Genomic DNA, 23,221 nt, shown 5'->3' with positions numbered 1-23,221 from the left:
TGAGGGAAATGCCAGTTAAGCCTCTACTGGTCCTTGCCTTTGGGCACCAAAAATTGCAGCTCTACCCCAAGCTCTACCCCATCCTCAGCTTGGTTAAGTTTCTTTCTTTAACAATCCCATCTGTTTCTCCCTCCATCACATAAAGGGCTACAAGTAAGTTCAAAGTGGCTCACCATTGAGCTTAGGGGGATGGATAGCTAATTAGGGCACATATTTGAAAGTGGGAAACTTAGGGTACAGGGTGGGCAGTGGTGAAGAAAATAGTGACAGGCATAAAGAGTGTGTTAGAAAGACGACAGTCGTGGAGACAAGGACTAAAGTGGGAATTGAACCCTCAGACTGTTGCCATTCCTCTGGGCCTTGATTTTTTTTTCGTGACCCTGAACCTCAATTTCCCTTCTCCTACTGGGGCTATTCCTGCCCTTGATTGTAACCAGATAGCTTTTAATTACTGGAACTAGTGGGACAACTGGGCAGATTGCCCGGAAACACTGGGTAAACTTTCCTTTTGGGTTGACTTTCACCTTGGTCTAAGACCCTCCTTGCCACCTTGCCTGGAATTGACCAGGCTTGGATGGGTCACCCAAATGCAAATAGGCTTAACCCCTTTTCTCCAGGAAGCTAGTGCCCTAAAATGATAAGGTTCTACGTCTAACTCTATCTCCTATCTCCTAAAAGACCCACACTTGGGGAGTGGAAGTTACGGGTAAGGAGAAGATTCTGTGGTAAGGAAAGCCATAGTGATACAAAGGAGGACAGTGGAAATTTAGAAAAGGGGAGAGAGCTGAATCTCCCACAGAATAACTCGGTTCTCAACTCCCCCCCCCAACCTCACCCCCACCTCCACCTCCCCTTCCTCCAATCCCATTACCCTTTGTCCTGGTAGCTCAGCCAGCATAAAACCAGCCTTTGGCTCATGGTCCCATTTCTCAACCAGTCCCACAGTGATTCTTCCCCTCTCACCCATCCCTCCCATCATTGTCCCAGAACACACACAAAAAGATTTGGGCCCTGCCCTCATCCACTGAACCATGGAGATCAGGGACTGGGATTCTCATTTCTAGAACTCACTTCTAGAATTCCCATTTTCCCATTTCAGATACAGTTTGGGGGGAGGCAGGGCAATTGGGGTTAAGTGACTTGCCCAGGGTCACACAGCTAGTAAGTGTCAAGTGTCTGAGGCTGGATTTGAACTCAGGTACTCCTGATTCCAGGGTGGGTGCTCTATCCACTGAGCCACCTAGCTGCCCCTCAGATATACTTTTGTTTGTTTGTTTGTTTGTTTTTAGTGAGGCAATTGGGGTTAAGTGACTTGCTCAGGGTTACACAGCTAGTAAGTATTAAGTGTCTGAGGCTGGATTTGAACTCAGGTACTCCTGATTCCAGGGCTGGTGCTCTATCCACTGTGCCATCTAGCTGCTCCCAGATATACTTTTTAAAGGTTAGGGGTGCAAAAACCCAAGAAGGGAAGAGGTTTTGGGGAGATGGGGGCTGAGGGGAGCCCCCCACATCAGGGCTTCAATCTCTTATATGTCCTTTGTTCTAGGGATTTAGTTCATTTTCCTTAAGGCCTGCCAAGAGTCCTTCCTGGGGCAGGTGTGGGGGGAAGGGGTCCCAGCTGAGCCTCAGACAGATCCACAACCTACCATCTAGCCTCCTCCAGGTGGCTACAGACAGACCTTTGTGGAACCCCCAATTATTAGCACTCTCTCCCTCTTGAAATTGCTTTGCATATACATTGTCTGCACTTGCTATGGATAAATTAATGAAAAAGCATTTTCTTTTTTTTTTTTTCTGTGAGGCAATTGGGGTTAAGTGGCTTGCCCAGGGTCACACAACCAGTAAGTGTTAAGTGTCTGAAGCCATATTTGAACTCAAGTCCTCCTGACTCCAGGGCCGGTGCTCTATCCACTGCACCATCTAGCTGCCCCATAGATTTAGTTGTTTTTTTGTTTTTTTTTTTGGGGGGCTTTTTTGGTGAGGCAATTGGGGTTAAGTGACTTGCCCAGGGTCACATAGCTAGTAAGTGTCAAGTGTCTGAGGCTGTATTTGAATTCATGTCCTCCTGAATCCAGGGCCATGTTCTTTCTTCAGCTTCTCCTGATCCTCATTACCAAACCCGTGGCACAGAGGCTATCTCCTACTCCAGATATCAGAGATCTGAGGGTGCTAGGGGCCAGAGGCCAGGTTTCTGAAGCAGGAAGGATCAGGCTTTGCTGAATGGAGCCAAGGTAATGCTTGTTGCTGAGGCGTTGACTACAGAAGTAGAGGAAGATTCTCTGTGGGTCTCTAGCTCTCTCCTGGACTGACTAGTCTCTTCTTCAGACCTTCGGCATTCTTAGCATTCCCAATGACCCAAAGCCTCTCCAGTTTTTCCTTAACCTGGGTAGTAGTAGAGACCTGAGGTAGGTGAGCTGCCAACAAATGGAGAGTCTGGGCTCCCAGTCATCTGCTCCATATCTTGCCCATCTACCACTCTTTTGACACTTGCATCACATCAGAGCTGGAATCCACAATTATTAGCTGAGCCCAAGGTCTAACTGACTCATTGGCTTCTGGTTGCCTTCAGGGAGCTGGTACAATCAGAGGAAGTGCAACCGGTTTGGCTCTCATTCATTCACTAAACAAGAATTACCTATTATGAATGTATAAGGTTATTCTACTATTTTTTTTTTGAGGTAATGGGGGTTAAGTGACTTGCCCAAGGTCATACAGCTAGTGTCTGAGGTCAGATTTGAACTCAGGGTCTCCTGATTCCAGGAACAGTGCTCTATCCACCTAACTGCCCCTATTTTATTAGTTCTGAGGATACAGAGATAAAAACAAAAGTCTCCACCCTTTGGGAGTTTACAGAGGAAATACAACATACACACCCTCTTGTCTCTCCTCCAGCTCTCTGGTCCCTGAACCATGGTCAAATTCTGCCATTGTTCCTAGATGAGATATGGCCCTTATCGCCCTTCTCCAGACCAAAGGGCCCCTCCCCTGACACCATTTTCCTATTAGAAGTAAGCTTCCAGGTCAGGGATTGTCTTTGCTTTTGGTTTGTATCCCTGGTACTTAGCAGTTCTTGGCCCATAGCACCTAAGAAAATGCTTTTTCAGGGGCAGGGAGGTGGCACAGTGGATAGAGCACCGGCCCTGGAGTCAGGAGGACCTGACTTGCACTGAATTGAAGAGAGGGAGGGCTGTGCAAGATCACCAGCATCACTCTCTCCTCCAGAGCCATCTGGATCCAGTGGTGAAATACAGATCAGGATGACTGGAGGTGGCTCTGGATGTTTAAAAAGGCAGTTGGGGTTAAGTGACTTGCCCAGAGTCACAAAGCTAGTAAGTGTCTTAGGTCAAATTTGAACTCAGATTCTTCCAACTTCAGGGCCAGTGCTCTATCCACTGTGCCACCTGGTTCTCTCCCTTACCCTCCTAGCAGGTAGAAGAGGAAGAAAGTAGCAAGGTGGGAGCCAAATAAAGGACAAGCTTCTGCAGCAGCAGTAGCAGCAGACTCTAGAAAGAAGAGCAAATAAGTCCCCCAAACAGGAAAGCCGCCCTCCATGTTCCCTTGTCCTCTGGTAACCATGGATCCAGCAACTACATCAACATGCAAAGACACAAACTGCCGCATGCTCAGGACACCTTTTGTGTTTGCTGCACCTGTGGATCTGGTTTCATTGACCCCCTCCAATCTGGGCAGGCACTAGCACGTTCCCTTAGAACATCCACACACTTGTCTCTACCGCCCTTACTTTATGCCTTTGCTTGGAAAACTACCCTTCACAACCACCAACTTTGACTGCTCCCGACTCCAAGATTTTTGCCAGCCAAAATAGACTTTGGGGGCAGCTAGGTGGCGCAGTGGATAGAGCACTGGCCCTGGAGTCAGGAGGACCTGAGTTCAAATCCTGCCTCAGACACTTAACACTTACTAGCTGTGTGACCCTGGGCAAGTCACTTAACCCCAATTGCCTCACTAAAATAAATAAATAAATAAATAAAACAAAATAGACTTTGGGCACACGTGCATGGGCAGCTGATAGCTTTGTGCTTCAGTGCCCCCTCCTTGTACAATCATGACTGGGACTATGGTGTTGCCATCCATGCATCCGGAGAGCACCTGAGGACGCAGCAGCAGTTTTTGTTTGTGAGGATGTGATGCTGTTTTTGGATTGAAGAATCCAAACTAGTGCCAATGCTGTGGCCACATATGGCAGACCTGTCTCTTCTGCCAAACCTCCTACCTGGGAGAACACCAATGTGTCCAATATCTTACAGTTCTTGATAAACTCACCACCTGGAGCCTATGTATCTGGGAGATGAGCCCCAAGGTGAAGGGCTCAAGGATTACAGCAGAAACTACAAGTGGGGCAGAGAAAGGAATCATAGCCTTGGGTCCGACAGCGGGAGCTACCAATGATTGAAGCCTCCTTGGCCAACAGCTGGAGCAACTGTTGAAGATGAGAAGACAAAAAACCTCAGCAGCCATAAAGAGGAACAAGGTAAGGACCACCACTTGGGGGGGGGTGTCCTTAGGACAGATAACTTTGTCAGGGTGTCCCTGAGCATTGAGGTAAAGAACAAACAAGCAAATCTCCTCCAGGCAACAGTGCCTGTAAAAGGAAACCTCCAAGAAGCAGGGACCATCACTTTGACTTCAGCGCCTGAATGGGAGGTATATAAGAATAACCAGCCTCCATCTCCTGTCAACTGGGCCAGGAATAGGGGATACCACAGTGACCAAAAAAGGCAACAAAAAAATCAATAGGCTTTACCATACTTCACACATGACAGGGAATGATTGAAGGGGGTGTGAGATGACCATAATGCAAATAGGAACGGGGGTAGGTATGTCAAGGATATATCTTTTATTCTGCCTAGAATGGCAGGAGAAGGTGGCCCTACCTTCACCACTGTGTCCTCCAAGTATCAAATATAGCCTGAGGAACCACCCTTGCACCCTCAGGGAGAAGGTCAGGACCAACAACAAATACTGAATTTCCAATGGCACATAGAGAAGGGACTTAGCACAGAGCTCCCACCAGCCAAGTCCCCTCTAGGACTGTTAACCTCCTTTTCTTCTCTGGTAGTATGTATAGTCACCAGTCATTTGGTGGTCCTGGATCCTGATGTGTTCCTACATTGACGGTCCTAGGATCCATAGGTAAACCTTTGGGTAGGAATTGTAGGAACTCTCTCTCCATTCTTCTTTGCCAAGTGTGTCCCTACAGTTTCCACATGATAGGATGTGGGGCTTCCTCAGCACCTGAAGATCCAGTAAAAGTTGTTGATTGCACCCAATCCCAGTACCACCAATCCTGGGAGAAAAGAAGCCAATCACACTCAGACTAGTCACATTAGCCAGGAGCACTCACTCCTATCACCAATGAGGAGAATGGAATGATGGGCTCTGGTCTCTGAGCCAGGCTTGTCTGAACCAGAGCTCCCTAAATAGGGCTTTGAATTTCTCCTGTGGTGTATCATTAATCAGCAACTATAAACTGAACTGAGGGCTATTACAATTTTGTTAAACAGAATACTAATTTGCAGCATGACTTCCTCTGCCCTCTGACCTCATGATAATAGCATTCTCCCCCCCCCCCAATTTAAAAGAACAAGGGAGGGGGAGTAGAAGGACAATTCATCTAAGGTTTGTTCTCAGAGAGGAGTCTGCACTAACTTCTGAGCTCAGAGGAGGGAGGGAGAATGATGGGAGAGTGATGCAGGTGCCTGGCGGGGGAGGTGACAGTAGCAGACAAAGAAACTTGAGAGGTTAATCAAGGTGAGGGCAAGGTTGGTGGGTGGGATGGTAGAGGTGGGAAGAGATTTGCAGGAAAATTAGGGTCTCATTGAAAACTCATGAAGTAATTTTGCCTTGCCTCACTGTCAAGAGTCCACATTTGGGAGTTGAGCAATGGAAAACCACTCACCTGGATTCCATGTACACTGCGCCACTCTACCCAAGGCCACCCTGGGCCCACTGGGGCCCAACTTGCATACTCTACCCCCAGATAAAGTAGAGACAGAAACAAACTCACTCGAGGTTTTTATTAAACATGCTAAAACCTTGGGAGAAGGACTGTTTAGTTCGGTCCTGCCTCCACAGTGGGGCAGGGGGAGATTGGGGGAAAGGCGAAGACACTACTACCAGGAGGCCAAAGGGAGAGCATACCAGCAGGGAGGCTAGTCAGAGCCCTAGGATAGTTTTCACAGAGGGCACTCACCTGGGCATTACCTCAAGGCTTCAGGAAACCCTCGCTGCTTCTCTTTCACTACTGCCTCTCAACATCCTTTAATCCTCAGTCTGTCTCAGTCCCAGTTTTCCTGCCCACCCATCATCTTTGAGCTTGTCCAACTCCCTTCTCATTTTCCTGGCCTTAGCAGAGTGGTAAGATGAGGGAGATAGTGGGAAATGGGAGAAAAATCCTTTGCCTCTACTACTCCCAGTCTTCCTCCCCTGAAATTCTACTCTACCTAGCATGCACTATTGTGAGAAGCTCTTCAGTTTGAAGTGGTGATGTGGAAAGGGGAGGCTCCAGCACCTGCTGTGGCTCAGCTCACAAGAGGAAATTGGGAATAGGGACAGAGAGAGCTGTAAGAGAATACATGATACCTAAATGCTAAGTTTAGCATGTGATAAAAAGGGAAAGTGTCCCCCTCGGCCCCCAGACACCCTTCTCTGAAGCCCTTGCTCTGTTTCAACTGTCCAAGGGTCTATCACCTCCTGCCCTGCCTCCATGGGAGTCACCGCTAGTCCAGGGCACCAGTCCTTGCTATGGAGCCCTAGTCACGCAGGAGAGATTGGCTTCCCCAGGTTCGTTACATCTTTGCTACTGACCGTGAGGATGGGGACAGGGGACATCACAAGGGTTGACAGCTATGCCTCACAGATAGGTTAGCAGGAGAGAGACACCAGGATACACGGGATCAGGGTCTGTAGAGGAGGGGGTAATAGGCAAAGGCAGGGCTGGCAGCTTAGGTGGAACTTTTTTTTTTTTTCTGGTAGCTCCGAAACTTGTCCTGGATGGCAATTGCAGCTCTCTCTGTCTCAGGTGCCGTCATATCAATGTTAAAGTCTTCTGGGTTGATGTTCTCATTCCCTGCGGACAGGGGGGTCCATTACTCAGCCTCAGGGCCGCTTGTTCCCCACCAGAGCCACCCCGAGCCTCTGCCCTAAGGCCGAGTCACCAAGGGGGATCACTATCTCTCCAGGGAGAGGTTGGCTCCCTCTCAGCTCTAAGTGACTGCTAACTGCATTCGTTTACTCCCCCAAGTCCCTTATAGCTACGCCGCTCTGACGGCTGAGGCAGGGGCAATTCTGAGGGCTGGTACTGCCTCAGGGACGGGGTGGAAGAAATAGGAACAGAAGAATACAGAGAATCAGGGCCTGTGGAAAAGGGTGCAGGGGAAAGGGGAACTAGGACAAAGGCTCAGGCTGGTGGCTCAGGAGCTGGGGTCTTTTTTCCTTTTCTGGAACCGGCGGAACTTGCCCTGAATGGCAAGTGCGGCTTTCTCTGTCTCGGGTGCAGTCAGATCAATATCAATTTCTTCTTCCTCACCCTTCTTGGCATCCGTTTTCTCTGCGGACAGTAAGGAGGACCCCTGGGTGAGTTTACTAGCACCATTTCCTTTGCCCTTCCAGAACATCCCCTATTGTACTGGGCTCCAGGGTTGCCTACCCCTCCCAGGCCTAGAGTTTGCTACTTTATGAATTTAAACAAGGTACTTATGCTGGACACTGCCCATGGTGTGCCTGGAGGAGCCTCCCTACCTCAAGACCAAGACCAAGGGCTTCACACACTAGAGATTCTTAAGTTCTGCAAAGTCACAAGTGCCATCCTTGTTTTCTGACTCTTCTCTCTTAGAATGAATGCCCTTTAAGTTCCTGTGCTGATGGATGAGGCAGGTGTTCAACAATCTATTCCTTCCTACAGTCTTGGCTTCATCCCTGATTTAATCCCAAAACGAGTGTTCAAAGTTAAAAGGTAAAGTTTCCTCTCTTGGGCATTGGGAACACAGATTGAGGAAGAGAACAAAAGTTAGAAGTGGTTGCTCTGGCCTAGAAAATCCATTTCGCTCATCCGAATCCCTGTTCCTATTTGGTGCTGACCTGTGATTCCACTGGTGTAGGCAGATCCTGGTCCTAACCCAATCTAGGATGCTGTGCCCAGCTGTTTTCAGGAGTTTCTATAGTATCAACACACATTCTTTTGGTACCACTGCTCTCAAAACTGCTCAGTCCAAGCCTACTCACCTTTTTCTTCTGGACTGGATGCCTGGTTGGCTTTTGGAGACTCGTTGGTGCTGAGCTGAGAAAAACAAACAAACAAAGAATCAAAGAGTTCCTTAGGGAAAAACCGCTCGAGTGAAGGTGAGAAGCATTCCCCCACTCCACCCTTAGTCCACCATACTTTCTAACTCTCCTTATTCCAGCTACCATGACCTCAAGAATAAGAGCAGAACTCTGCAGTAGACATTCTTGGGATACTTTGAACAGAAAGTTAGCATCAACTTCATTCAAAATAGCCTTCATAATAATCATAAAATCTCTAAAGAAAATTTTAAGCAGGTGTGGTCCTAGTCGATTCTGACCAAACCAAGAGTTGGAAACAAAGTGGATCCAGGTAGATTAGGTGCATAGTTAAGTGTTTTTGTCTTTTTTTTAAAGGTTCTTTTACAAAACATGAAGTAAAATTTAGCAAAGTTATACTTTTTAATGGAAAAAAATTTTTAAATACAAAAAGAGTAAGCTACATATTTGAATGCTGTCTTTTGCTACTTGTTTTGTGACTGAGAGTGAGTTACTTGCCCTGCCTGGGCTTCAGATTTCTCCTCTGTAAAATGAGACTGTTTAGCCATTCCCCTATCATAGGGCACCAACTTTATTTACAGCTAGCTGTGTGCTACCACAAAAAGAGATACTAGAAATATTGTTGTATATATAAACCTTTTCGTCTTTGGACTTTTTGAAGCATATGCCCAACAGTGGGATCTCTGGGTCAAAGGGTAAGAACAGTTTAGTCACTTTTCTGTAAAATTCCACATTGTTCCAGATTATTTCCACAGTGTATTTGTTTCTGTCTACTTGTAGCTGCCCCCAGCCTTAACTATTTCCATCTCATTTCATCATAGCCAATTTGGTGTTAGCAAAGTCAAACTTCAGAATTGTATTAATTTGACATTTCCCTAACTAATTATTTGGACCAGTCTTTCATAAGGTTAATAGTTTGTAATTCTTCCTTTGAGAACAAAGTTGTTTGTTCATATCTTTTGACCACTTTATTAACTACAACAATATAAACAAAAACAATAATAAAACAAAGATGAATGGTACATAGTTATAAAAACCAATCTTGCCTCACCTCATCCTTCAGAAGAAATGAGGAAATATATCTTCATCCTTTTTTTTTCCTTAGGATGGGGGGAGTGGTCTATGTATGTGGAGTGTTGCATATAGTGTCCCTGATGAAAGAAGTTAAGTGACTAGCCTAGAGTCATACAATCAGTATGTGCAAAAGGTGGAATTTGAACTCATCTTTCTGGCTTTGAGGCCTCTGAGCACTGAATCCAGAATCAGAGGACCTAAACTTGAATTCTGGCTCTGCTACTTAGCTATGAAACGTCGCACAAGTAATTTCATATTTCTAGGCTCATGTGGCTGATATCTGTCAAATTCAAACTAAATGATTTCTAAAGTCCCTTCTGTGATCCTCTCCTCCATCTCTCATACCAGAAAATATATTTGCCCACACATACAGCACAGCCTAAAGGCTCGATGGCAAGAGCTTTAATAAAGCCTTTATTCCCTTTCCCCCAGCCTCAACCCTCTCCCCAAGAATGGTTCAGGGGCCCTCCCAACTTCAAAATCCTCCAGAGTAGCCTACCCCTTTCTATGTTTGGGTCCACAAAGGATTTCTTCCTTTTCTTCTCTATTTATTTATTTATTTTGGGTGAGGAAATTGGGGTTAAGTGACTTGCCCAGGGTCACACAACTAGTAAGTGTCAAGGGTCTGAGGTCAAATTTGAACTCAGGTCCTCCTGAATCCAGGGCCGGTGCTCTTTCCACTGTGCCACCTAGCTGCTCCCCCTTTTCTTCTCTAAAGGAAGAACCCCCTGGGTAAATGTATATTTGGGACCTTCCCCTAGGGAAGCAGAGCCAACATTCAGAGGATTATCAGAGATTTAGAGCTGGAAGGGGCCTTTGAAGTCTTTTTTTTTTCTAACTCTCATTTTACAGACAGGAAAACAAGACCCAGAGAGGTGAATGGCTAAATCAGGATTTGAACGCAGCTCCTCCAACTCTACAACTAGCACTTCTTTGCGGTTCAAATACCAGTCTAGTCCTCTCCTCACTCTGGGTCCTTATACTCATCCCTGGAAGCAAACTGTTTTCATGTATCACCAATCCAGGAGGCTAACAATAGCCAGGCTCTGGCAACGCTTCCCACCCTGGCACCCCGCCAGCGCTAGGGGCTGTGCACGCAGCGAGAGCCCGACACGGATAAGGTCAAGGGTCCACGGGGTCGGAGCCAAGGAGCACCCCGAGATCAGCAGAGCAAGGGAACGAAGAAGAGGCTGACTCTTCAGATGCCATTTTCCCCGTTGCCTGTAAATCCCCCGGCCCTGATCCTTGCTTCAGCCATTATCCAATTATCCGACGCTGAGCCTGCTCCCCATAATCCCTCCCCCCCAACTCCCTTCTCTCCCCCCTGCTCCCACTTGTGACAATAAACTGAACCCCAGCCCGGAGGCCCAGGAAGGGTGGCCCAATTTCATCTCTCTCTCTCTCTCTCTTCCTTGACTTCATACTGGGTGTCCTTGAGGGCTCTCTAAACGTGGATGTATGTCAGGACCCCTCCTTCCCTCCTCCTCCCCTCCCCGCCTGAATCTCTCCTGAGATTACTGCCTCTGGAATGAAGCCACAGCTCAACAGCCGTCTGCTCTCATGGGGACTCCCAGCTCCGATTTGGCTTAAATTGGAAAGAAGCTAGAATCTCCAAAGCAGATAGTCGGGGGGCTCTGCTGGGGGGACTGTGGTAGGGAATAACATTTCCCAGTGCTCCCCCTTCCCGGCAGAAGATCCCACAGGCCCTGCAGCGCCTCCTGCTGGATCCGCATTCCTCCAACGATCCCAAGGTTCTTTCTCCCTCATGGCTCTCTCTTCCTCCCTCTCCCCACCCCCCAACACTTAGCTCTCGGAATAGCCACTCTTTTTCTCAATTTAGTTCTTTGTGTTTTTATTTGTTTTTGTTAGGCTTTTTTTAGGGTCAGGAGCTGCCAGCTCCCATCCTCTTTCTGGTACTTGGCTCTTCCTTCACTACCTCCCCAACAGCTCCCCAGGCATCCCTGGCACCTAACCTCAATATTCCAAAAGCCCCAAATATTCGCCTAAGATAAACAAGGTTCTCTTCCCTTCCTCCACCCCCAACATCCAGGGGAGCAAAGATGACGGGCATCCCCCACCCAACACACACTCCTGATGCTCTAGTTAAATCATGCTTTCTTGGGGCAGCTAGGTGGTGCAGTGGATAGAGTATCCGCCCTAGAGTCAGGAGGACCTGAGTTCAAATCTGGCCTCAGACACTTAACACTTACTAGCTGTGTGACCCTGGGCAAGTCACTTAACCCCAATTGCCTCACCAAAAAAAACCCCAAAAGCATGCCTTCTTGTATATCAGGACCCTCGCCAAGTATGTGCTTTTTCATCTTGTTGCTTCTTCCTACTGTTTGGGGTTCCTATTAAAATAATGGGACAGATCGACTCATCCTCTGACACATTCACTTCTCAAATATAGCAGGTGGTATGGGGTCTATCTGTTCATTTCTCTGTAGCCAAACAAAATAAAGGAGGCACAGGAGGGCCTCTACAGGAGCACCAGAGGCCCCACAATCCTTCATTGTACTACACGAAAATGACAGTGCCACTAGGGTAATGGGCTAAGTATTTATTTCCTACAATCAATGCCTAATTCCCTACTATTCTAGCCATAAATAGGTTACACATTTTCTTCCCAAACCCCACAAGATTTTCCCCACCTCATTCAGTTCCTAATACCAGGCTCTCTGGTAGCCGAAATAATAATAGCTAATGGTTAGGGCTAATGCAAATTCCTTCTAGGAGGAAAATACAGAGAAGCATCCCAAACCCTGAGACAGAGAGAGAGAGAGAGAGAGAGAGAGAGAGAGAGTTGGTTGGAGGGAGGGTGTGTCAAATTCTACTACTTGATTAAGTACTCCTACCACAATGAAGGACAAGCCCTGGGATGGAAAGAAAGTACTAGACATTTTGTCGTTCCCCCCATTCAAAGAGCTAAACAGTTATTATTGTTTCATAGCTCAGTTTTTCCTCTTTATCCTACTGAGAACGAATTAGCAACCTGTGCATCATGGAGGTTGATCTGGCCAGGGCTAGTGCAAAAACCTGAAGGTTTGGGAATGGGGTCCCAACCAAAGCTCACACCCTCAGTTCTTCAATGCTCTAACCCCCGACTTGAAGTTCTGTTTGGATCCTCACTCCAGCACTGGTTCTCCTAGTCCATCTAGCAAGCCTCTCCACTCTCCCTGCTGCCTAGGGCCCTGACTCTTGAGCTCTTCTCCCCTCCAGTTTAAATGTCTTGCTTCCTTCCTCACTCCCAGAGGTTTCACAGCAGTGAAAGTGTGACCTGGTGGGGGGGAGCCCAAAACTTGGTTGAGAAAAGCCTCCCTGCCCACAGAGTACCAAATGCTATTCATTAGCCATCCTTCCTTCCCCCCACATCTACTTATTAGCAACAGAACCTCCACCCTGGAGAACCATAAGTCCCAGCCAGCCATGTCCCACTGGAGCCCGTCTCTCCTCTCCTGGGCTCCCTGCCTTCCTGTCTTCCTCATCTTAGGGCCTAGCATGCTACCATGTTCCATTCCATCAGCCAAGCTCTAGCTGCCAATTCCCTGTGGGCACACTTTATTTTCCTCTGCTTGCGTGGACTCTCACATGAGAATGTATCCAAACAAGGAGCAGAAGCAAAGGAAGGGAAGGGTGCTCTCCTCTAATCTATCCAAATATCCAGTTTCAGGATGTTTCTCGCAGGGACAAAATGAGAGCAACAACCCCCACCTCCATCCCTCATGCCTGCCCATCCCTGTTCCTGCTTTCACCCAAACGGGATGCCCCTATTTCTTCTCTCCCTTCCAGCCATTGAAAATGGCCTCACATTTGTTCCCTTTGTATCCCTCTTAGCATGGTAAATGCCATTTAACGATGTCATAAAACCAGTCCAGCTTCTCATGTGGAAGGAGCTCCTAATTCCTTTAAGGTCCCAAACCAATTTACCCCTATCTCGTCAGGCAGTCCACCTGAAGCGAGGTTCTGACATGGAATCTGTTTCCTGAGAACTAGGAGATCTCATTCTGTTTTCAGCTCTAGCCTTAGAAAGGGGAAGAGAACCAAAAGAATGGTTCTTTTCACCTTGATGTGTGACCTTGAAAAAAGGACAAAAACCAAAAGAAAGGCAAACACTGTTTTCTAGTCTCTTCTCTTACTTTAGTGGCTTCCAAATCCACAGGTACATGGGGCGTGCTCACAATCTGGTGTGCATCAGATGAGGATAAACCAGTCGGGTGCCGTGGTTGCCCACAGTCGCCACAGAATATCCCCGACAAGCTATAAGATAGGAGGGAACCCACAGACTTTCTGAGTTGGGAGGAAGGGTGGGGAGTTGGAGACTACAGGAAGAGACCAGAAGGGTCTCTTCTGGTGATCCTGGAAATTGTGATCTTTGGAATATCACAGATATCCCAAAGTTCCAAATCTTTCCCACCCTGGGGCTTTTCGATGGAAAATCTCTAGAATGGTTCCAGCTCTCCAGGGCAGAGGAGTATAACAGTCAGGCAAGGGCCACGCCCCCCTGCAGCAAGTCTCCAGGCTTGCGTGCCTCTCTGGGACTTCCTGGATCCAACCCAAAGCATGTATGCTGCAAGCCATCGTGTCTGTCAGGATTCAAGAAGGAAATGGACAATTCCGTCGTGACAAGGGGGTGTGGGGCTCAGGGGTGGCTTTCCCTGCACAACACAGGACAGCGCTTCATGGAGGAGGTAGAGGTTTGGGACTGAAGCCTGTAGGACCAGAATGGAAGGCAGGCTTTGGACATCCCAGTTTAAGTTATTTAGTGAGGACGGGGTTAGTGCAGAAGCAAAGTCACAAAGTTTGGGGATGGGATATTTCTCCTGGTTGAGCAGAGGCACCTGGAAAGCTAGGGGTTTAGGCAAAGCCCCATACCCTTGCCTACACACTTTTCCTCAAGAGGAAGCAGGTCACAGCTCTAAGGAAATCCAAGGAACAAGAAGCTCGGGGGTGGTTTTCTTGTTGCTGTGGATAACCTTGGGTGTCAGCTCCTAGGCTCAGGCTCAGCCCGCCCCTTCCTCAAGCCCCTCCCCTTCTTCCTCCTTCATCTCCCTTTCATTTTTAATGGTGTTGCCACAGCAACCACTGCCACCAGAACAGGAAAGATAGTGTCACCCTCTCTGCTCCAAACAGCAAGTTGGAACTCATCTCGGGAGGGGTGAACTGCACAATTCACTCCATGGTTCCCGTCCTCACTGGCCCCCTTAAAGAAAAGCCAGCAGGATGTCCTGGGCACCAACTGTCAGGAACAAAAGACTGACCTCTGCCTAGGTATCTCCATGCTGCATCCTCAATATGGCTGTCCACAAACACAGCTTGAATGCACACATAACTACATGCACATCATACCAAGCACAGTGTTCATTAACGTGACCATGTGTCTGCAAATTGGTGGCAGGGAATCCTAAAAGGGGCTTCTTCCTTTAAATACACCAAGATTTGATAAGCTCCCCAGCAAGGACTAGAGGGAGACAGGGTGTAAATGGGCCTAGGTTCCAAGTCCATGGGGCAAGGTGGGACTCCAGCCCCAATACTAGCTCCTCCCTGACTAGGCTCTGTGTCCTGCTGTCAATTACAGGGCACTGCCAAGGGAGTGAAAGTTTTCTGTGACTCCCAAATGCCCTTGGCAGGCTCTTCCATACTTCTGTTTTGGAGAGATTGCTGGAACTACATTCACTTCAGAATAGGATCCAGCTGCAGCCCTCACACAGCTAGAACAAGAAATACTTGCTCAAGGTCACCCCTTGAGATAATAATAGTCAGAAAATGAACTCAGGTATCCCTTATCCTTATTCATCGCAAGCCCCTCAAAGAATGCCAGAAACCATATTTCCCAGGTCCCTCCAACAATGGGGAAGGGAAACTTCATAAGCTTGATTTCCAGCCAAGCCAGGTCCCCCATCCAGCAATCCCTCCCCCTGTATCCTAGAATAGCAGACCCCCTCCCCCTCCCCCAGAGCCAAAGTCAGAACTGGTTGACCGAGCCAGCTCACCGCATGCAGTGACTCAACAGCCCCATTTCCACCAGCTTGGGCTGCACCAGTTTAATAAGTGGTTATTTGTGGCACACTGCACGCAGCTCAGGGCTGTGCCTTCACCTCACACTGGGGGGAAGAGTAGTGCCAAGGCACCATTTATTACTATAATCTTCAGTGTGCATCCCACCCATGGTGCTAATGACTCAAAATAAACGTATTAATCCCCTCACAGCCTAACAAGCAATCCCGCAGCGGGAAGGGTTAGTGTGGGAGGAGAAAGGTGTCATGGACAATAGTGGTAAGTGGGCATAATACGTCCTGATATCTCCTTTCGCTAGACGGAGGGCCAGGAAACCTAGGTGGGCATCACCTCTGGAGTCACCCTAGTGAGAAACAGAAATGTGGCATCCACATGACTTTCTAATGATTTGCTTACAAAGGCTCTTGCCCAGTCCCTAGGAAAATCAAACCAGAGAACCCAAGCCTGTGGAGAAAGTGATTTCAGATTTCCTTAGGCTCTAGGTCTCAAAGGCAACTAAAGGAAGGGGAAGTTGCTGCTGCCCGGAGGAATGATTCTGGGTAAAATCTTCTCGTTTAAGGAGTAGCACAGAAGCATGGATACTGGAAACTTCATCCTCAGGGTTTGGTCATCTCTGGTCTTTGCTTATTATCATCAACCAGCTCAGAGGATTCTCTATTCTCTCTTCGTCTCACATTTCTCCTTTCAAGGCTTTTGTGAACTTGACTTGGAAATAATATATCTTTGAGTCAAGAACTAAATACCCAAACCTGAGCCACCAGTCCTATGCCCACCAATCCAGTAAACCTAACAGTTGTTCAGGACTAAGAGCAGATAGCTATGTCTTAAGAAAGTCATACCATCAATCCTCTCTGCAATGCAGTAGTAGCAGCTGTTTCTGATAAGCTCCAGGGGCTAAGGTGGTAGTGGTAGGAGTACATAACCACCTTGCATTTTTTAGTGCTTTAGAACGTGAAAGGTATTTTCATATCTATTATCCTATTTGGATTATAGAAATTGTTATAGAAATCACCATAATACAAATACATAATACATTGTTATAGAAATCACCATAATACAAAGAGACATGAAAACCCTTTTCTCCCAGTTAACTACCTCCATGCCTGCATTGCATCTGTCAACCAGAATGGTCTAAAGTGACCAGATGCCATGCATCAGAAAACAGATAGAGATGGATTTAAACTGTATGTCCCCACCCCCACCAATTTTTCTCGGTCATGTTTTGGGTCATGATAAACCTCTTTCCCTCTCTCTGTATGCAAAAGTTAATTTTTAAGTCAGAGCCTCTGTGTTTCATATTTAAGTGTACATAATAGTTCCTCCAAAAGATCCATGATTTTGTCAATGTGGGAGTTCCATCAACACCTTAGTAGATAAATCTTCATGAAGTACTGAGGCCAAAAACCTGTATCACCAGGTAGCCAACTTTCTGGCCTTAAGCCTCTCAGCGCTTAGCTGGACTGGTGCTTGGATGAGAGACCAGGCATGTACTCAGAGCCTTTCCATCTTGGCAGGACCTGCCAGATCTTACACTTCATTGGTATGGCCTTCAAGAACTTAGGGTCATTAGGAAGCATGAAATAAGACTTCAGTGGAGGGCCGAAAAGAGTATTTTCCTGAAAAAATGCATGTAAATCAGTTCCATTTACGTGCACTGGTGAAACAAGTAATGTAAAAGAACCCTATGGCACATCATTTATAAAATAAAATGACTTCCCAATTTATGCTCTTTTAGTTCAGATTTTAATTGGAGTTTTCTTAAGACAGAAAACAGCTGTATTTCTATGTTCCGGGATAATCTTGCACCTGTTTTTCTCCATGGACATGAATAGTGACAGAGAGTCCTCTCTGACTCACCTTTTTAAAAAAAAAAAAAAAACTAGATTACTTCCCTCCCTCAAACTCCAACACCCCTAACTACTCTAGTAAACACCCAGAGCTCACTTCATGGCTACAAGTGCAAGATTCGACAATTTGGGCTCTTGGTTGGCCATCTGAAATGTGATCACTTTTTACCCATAACAGCCTCAGTAGGAACTCCCTCATGCCCCTCCCCATCCAACTCCAAGAGTCCATGGACTCCTCTTCTTACTGGAAAGTGAAGAGACATCTTTTTGGGCCATTGAACCATATGATTCTCCATTTCTCCTGGACCAGAGGAGCAGCCTATCACACCAGTCTCAAGAAGCTGTGCTGAGCCAAGTTTTTCTAGTTCTTAGTCTCAAATCTTCTAATAAGTTGCATAACTTAATACCTAGCTAGGCCTCATATTCTCTCCTTATCCATCTAAGAGTGTAGAATAATATGTAAGAAATATATGTAAGTATTCTAATGATAAGCAGCTCTTGTGTTTTATGTAAGACTTCTATAACAAGGGTGGAAATGCCAATTAGAGGGAGATAAATCAATTAACATATATTTATTAAGAAATAATAAATGGTCATTCCAGGTCCCTACTAGGTTTCCAGCCTACTGGCTTGGAGAGGTCACAACAAAATTGTGTTACCTCCAGAGGGATTCCCTTATGGAAAGGGTTGCTCTGACCTGGACACCTGTATGCCCCATTTCAACAGAAAATTGACTGGGGTAAGGGACTGCAACTATTCTTCTATCAGGTCAGGAATGCAGCAGAGTTAAGAGAAGAACCGGGCGCTGAAATGTGCCCAGATGTGCCAATATAATAGCATGTACTCCAAGGTGGGTATATTCCATGCTCAAGGGAAATGGTACCATAGTAAAGAAAAGAGCATTTCTGAATCCCCGAAGAATGCTGCTAGTGAATTGTCAACCACTCCAGCCCTTGCCAAGTGGCAGTGCAGCATAGACCCATCTGAGTAGCCACCTAGACAGCCATATGCCCCATTTCAAGAGAAAGCCCACTGGAGAAAAGGACTGCAGCAGAGTAAGAGGAGGAAGACAGGAACCAGAATTATGCTTCAAGCAACCAGATTCACTGCATGACAGTGGGATTACAGAAAGGAACCAGGGTCCTATGGTTAAACCCCACTCCCCATCTCGTCTTGAAACAGAAGCTGTCCAAGATATACTGAGCTCCCTCCCCTGCTTCTAGCCCAGACTCCCCCTAGCACCAACCCTCTCCACAGAGCCACCAAACCCTACTTGAAGCTGTATATGTACATAAGCTAGCCTGTAGCAGCTCCTTATGCGCATGCAGACACGCTCAAAGGGAAATCCATTGCTGCAGTCCTGTATGATTAAAGCCAGGAAAACAAAACAGAAGCAGACTGATGCCCCAATTGTATGTATCTTCACCCTCTAACCCTCTAATGCCCCTCTTCAGTAAAGCCCAAGGGGGCTTCGCTTCCCCAGGCACGGGTTCTCCAGGTGAAATGGGGATCTCCTAAGGGAATTCCAAACCTTTGCATTTCCTGCAGCTTCTCTGGAGTAAGGAAAGGGACAAGCGGAGGAGGTAAAGCTTGCGTAAGATGCAGGGTACCCAGGGCTTCCCCAAGCTGGGCACTTCTGCCTAGAGGGATGGGCTAAAAAGACTGAGGCACTTTGGAGTCTCCCTGGAGCTCCGGACCTTCAGTCAATACTTCCGATTTTCACAACAGTCTTAACAAGAGGAAGAAAACAGGCTGGGCCTGAACCCCCCCGGGGAAGCAGGGACCCCTTGGGGAACGGTTCCAGAGTCAGCTGGTCCCTGTACACACCCAGGTGGTTCATTTTTGCAGCTTGATTTTTATAAATATCAATCCTTAGTGCTGGGCTCAAATCCGTGCTAAGGAAGACAGTTTAAATAGCCAAATTGTTATTTAGATCCAGTTCATTCTGACAACCGGGAACACCCAGCAGCACTGAACATCGTGATGGCTAAACCTATAGCCCGAGATTCTACCCCCTACTCCAACAGACTGAGATCAGATTCAGCGGCTGAGCCAGGGCACCCCACCCCAAACACCCCCCAGGACCTATATGCATTTAAGACATCAAATTGTTTTTCCTTCCAGTGAAATGTTTTTTCTCTGATCAAAACCCTATAGCAAACACCATCTCCTAGAGCAGTGTCCCACAGAGAATCGGTGCCCTCTCTAACCACATCAGTTCCATGCGGCTACAGTTCTTAGAGCTTAGACTCCCAGGGGCAGCTTGAGTTGCAACTTTCAAATTTAGAAACAGCCAGGAGGGATCAACCCCAGACCTCAGTGAAGGGAGAAAGAAGAAAATCTTTGCATCCACATTAAAGGTAGAAGCATGACGTAATAGAAGTCAGGAGGCCAGGGTTCGAGGCCTACATTTGTCATTTTTTAGCTGTGATGACTCTGGGAAAGTGATTTCACCTTTCTGGGACTCACTTTCCTCATCTGCCAAAATGGAGAAGGGGGGAGGAGGGTTGTGCCAGGTAAATGTTAAGGTCACCTCAGCTCTCACATTAGTACTCAGTAACAAAGCTGGGGGTAACTGAAGGAGGTAGCCATGGTCTATTTCCTGCTCCTCTTCTGAAAGGCTCCCTTTGGTCATGATTGCAATCAGCTAGGGAGCTGGAACCCTTTTCATTCATCTGGTGGCCCCTAGACTAACTGCATTTATTAAGATAAACTTAGTGGGCATAGCAACCAAAGAAAACTTTGTGGTTGGAACTAATTAGCACCCTGGATGGCATCCCCCAGCAAGAGGGAATAGAGCAATTCTGTATGTAGCCTGAGTCTTCAATTAGGAATCAGGACTCCAAGGCCCTATTTCTAAACAGGTGACCTTGGGAATATTTGTACTGTTTCTCTCTCTCGTCCCCCCTCCCCTTCCAATATCTCTAAACTAGAAAAGAGAAACAGAAGTCTCTGGCACCTAGCTGAGAAGTTGGGGTAAACTCATGCCCAGAAAGCAATTCTAGAAATCTTCCGGACAATCCCAAGTCACTAAAGGGGCAGAATGAGAACTCTACCCTGGAAAGAAAACAGCATCCAGAAGCAAGAGAAGGCTAATTTTTGGATCCTGGACTGTTAACAAGTTAGCACAAGCAGACAACTGGGGGACATTCCTCAAAGTCAGTGCTCTGCCCTCCCCCGTGGATATGGTCTGAGACCACAATACCATAAGATGACAGTGTTGAGTGTTGAGACTGGCCATCCTCATTTCCAATGAGGTTTCCCCTGGCAGCCATACAGCTTGACTAACACTGCAGAGGGAGGGATGTATACTACTTAAGGGTACTTCTCCACCCTCAATCCATCCTCCCCCCCAGGTCTTGGCATATGAGACTGTGGAAACTACCCACTAAGGTATGCTACTGAAGATGATAAAATAGCTCTTCCCTAGATGCCAGTTTGCCCCCAGCAGAGGGCTGCCCCCACCCCATTTTCTTTCCTAAAGAAGGAAAAGTCTCCTGAGCTGGGGGAAGGGTAGGGGAAGGAGGAAGGAGGGAGGAGGAAGGGAGGAGGGTGGAGGGATGTCAGAGAAGTGCATAAATAATAAAAGAGGGATGAATCCTTAGATTGGAGGGGGAAGGAACGAACCTGGGGTGCCCAGGAATAACCCCAGGAACCAGGCAGCCAGAGCAGCAGAGTGGGAGAATCTTGAGGGGATTTGGGGGCGGGAGAGAGGGGAAGGCTGCCGCTCTGAGCTCTAATCCATCCCCCCACCCAGCCCACAGAATTCCAATCACCCCTATAGCGCCTGCCTGCCCTTGGCAGTAAGCCCGCATCCCAGTGACATAAGGGGTCAATCTCTCTCTTTTCCACAGCTCTGGGCTCCCTCGGGGTGGGAAAGTGGGGGGGTTGCCTCAGGGTTCCGTGCTCCCCCCTCACGGATGACCCCACAACGCGTCCCTTTCGGGGTATCCCTCCCGCAGCAGCCTCCTCCCTCCACCGCCTTCACTCCTCCTCCCTCCCCGGGGCAGGGCAGGGTCGGGGGGCGGCCCCAGCGAGCGGGCTCACCTCGCTCATGGCGGCAGGACGGGGCTCGTTGGGGGAGCTGCACCCGCAGGTGAAGGGGCTAGCTGGGGCGGCTGTTGTCTCGGGGAGCCGTTGGCCGTCGGCAGTTGTCTCACGGGGCTGCCCGAGAGCGGGGCGCGAGGGGCTGGGCACACAGGCGGAAGGAATGCAGACAGACCCCCGCTCCTGGGCACTCAGCACCCCAGCTTCGGAGCCCTTTAGCTCTCAGACCGTTATCCCTTTCCGACCTGTCCTGTCAAAGCGGCTCCGCGATGCCCGCCCCGTGTTTTATATCCAGCTCCCGGGACCCACCTCCGGCTTGGCCAATGGAGATGCCCGATTCCGGCAAACTGACAGTTGGACCCAGCCAATGGCAGAAGGCTCAGTGGTTTGCAGCATTTCCAAACTAGGGTAAGATAGACAAGCGAGCGGGAGGGAGGGGGAGATGGGGGGGGGGGATGAAGACCGGGAGTGCTTGTTTGAGAAATAAACCAGGAGGGAAAAGTTGGGAGGGAAATAGCAAGGGGTGATGGGAAGGAGAGAGAGAGAGAGAGAGAGAGAGAGAGAGAGAGAGAGCGAGCGAGCGAGCGAGCATGGATTGAAAAAGGAAGATCCAACAGATGTCACTTAGAACCGCTTACTGGATCTAGCTGATGTATGTAGGTAGGGGGCAAAGGAGAAAGAGAAGCCGTGATAACTCCAAAGTGCTTCCATGGTAAACTAATGGAGAAAATCGAGAACAAGTGCTTGCCTGTTATAATCATAACTTGTCCATTTTCACCCTCCCCTCCAAGAACTGAGTGCCAACAACACATTTGCTACCATCCTGGGCACTGTAGAGGCTACAAAGAAAATTCGAAGCCTGGTCCGTTGCTCTCAGAGAGCCTACATTCTAACCCTGGAGATTAAACACATAAGACACATCTCTGGATCGAAGATGTTTGGCTTGGCAGAGCATGCCCTCTAAAGTCTGGTCAGTTCCTCCCAAGTACTGTGCCAGGAATTTGGTTACTAAGCACCAAGCAACTGGAATACCTTTAGATAAGGAGATTAGCTGATGGAGAGATATGGATGAAAAAACGCACCGATCCAATCTGTGTTGTATATCTACAGACACTGACACCACAATTCTTTTAAGAGATCTTCTTATCTAGGCTCCTCATTTTGCAGAAGGGGAAACCAGAGCCGGGAAATAGGCTCTGACCTTTGCAAGGCTGAACTGGAATTCAAGTCTCTCGAATTCTTAATCAAGGCCTCTTTCCACTACTCTCACAATGAGGGAAGACAATCCATTTAAAATTTAAAGGAGAGCATTTTGGTACAAGTCTCATAAGTAAGTATAAGGGACTGGACCTAAAATTTCATTGATATGGGGAACTCACACATAAGGAAGCTTCCTCTCTTAATGGAAGTCAGAGCTATCCCTTCAACATCATCCCAGAGACTTACCTAGAGCACAGAGAGCTTAAATGACTTGCTCACAGTCTCACAAACTCAGTATGAAAAAAGGGCCAGAGCCTAGAGTCAGGAAGACTCATCTTCCTGACCTCAGACACTTACTACCTGTGTGCCCCTGAGCAAGTCACTTTACCCTGTTTGCCTCAGTTTCCTCATCTGTAGAATGAGCTGGAGGAGGAAATCGCAAATCACTCCAGTATCTTTGCCAAGAAAACCCCAGATGGGGTCATGAAGACCTGGAGACAAATGTAGCCCTCTAGCTATTACTCCATGCTACTTCTCATAAGTCATATACCTTAACTCAGCTTCAACTATTATCAATCATAGCTTATCAAAACCTCTGCCTTTCATTTCATTAGTCTCTGAATCCTGTCACTTAAGATATTCTCAGACTTTCTAGAAAAATACCCACAGGCCATGCCAACCATTTGCAGTTTTAGTATTAAAAGCCTTTGGATGTAGGGCAGCTAGGTGGCACAGTG

General features: G+C 47.6%; 1 protein-coding gene across 1 annotated transcript; it reads right to left on the bottom strand.

Annotated features, from left to right (window-relative positions):
• Window positions 1–6,024: 6,024 nt before the first annotated feature.
• PCP4L1 (Purkinje cell protein 4 like 1) lies at window positions 6,025–21,680 on the bottom strand. Its single transcript, XM_044003518.1, has 5 exons — window positions 21,594–21,680; window positions 21,285–21,506; window positions 8,245–8,299; window positions 7,550–7,570; window positions 6,025–7,090 (listed from the first exon to the last, which is right to left on the bottom strand). The coding sequence occupies exons 1-5, from the start codon at window positions 21,678–21,680 to the stop codon at window positions 6,966–6,968; spliced, it is 510 nt and encodes a 169-aa protein (XP_043859453.1). The 3' UTR covers window positions 6,025–6,965.
• Window positions 21,681–23,221: the final 1,541 nt, after the last annotated feature.

Source organism: Dromiciops gliroides, chromosome 4, assembly GCF_019393635.1.
Source record: "Dromiciops gliroides isolate mDroGli1 chromosome 4, mDroGli1.pri, whole genome shotgun sequence".
NCBI lineage: Eukaryota > Metazoa > Chordata > Mammalia > Microbiotheria > Microbiotheriidae > Dromiciops > Dromiciops gliroides.
Note: the sequence above shows the minus strand (reverse complement) of the source record. Positions and strands in the feature narration are given on the sequence as shown.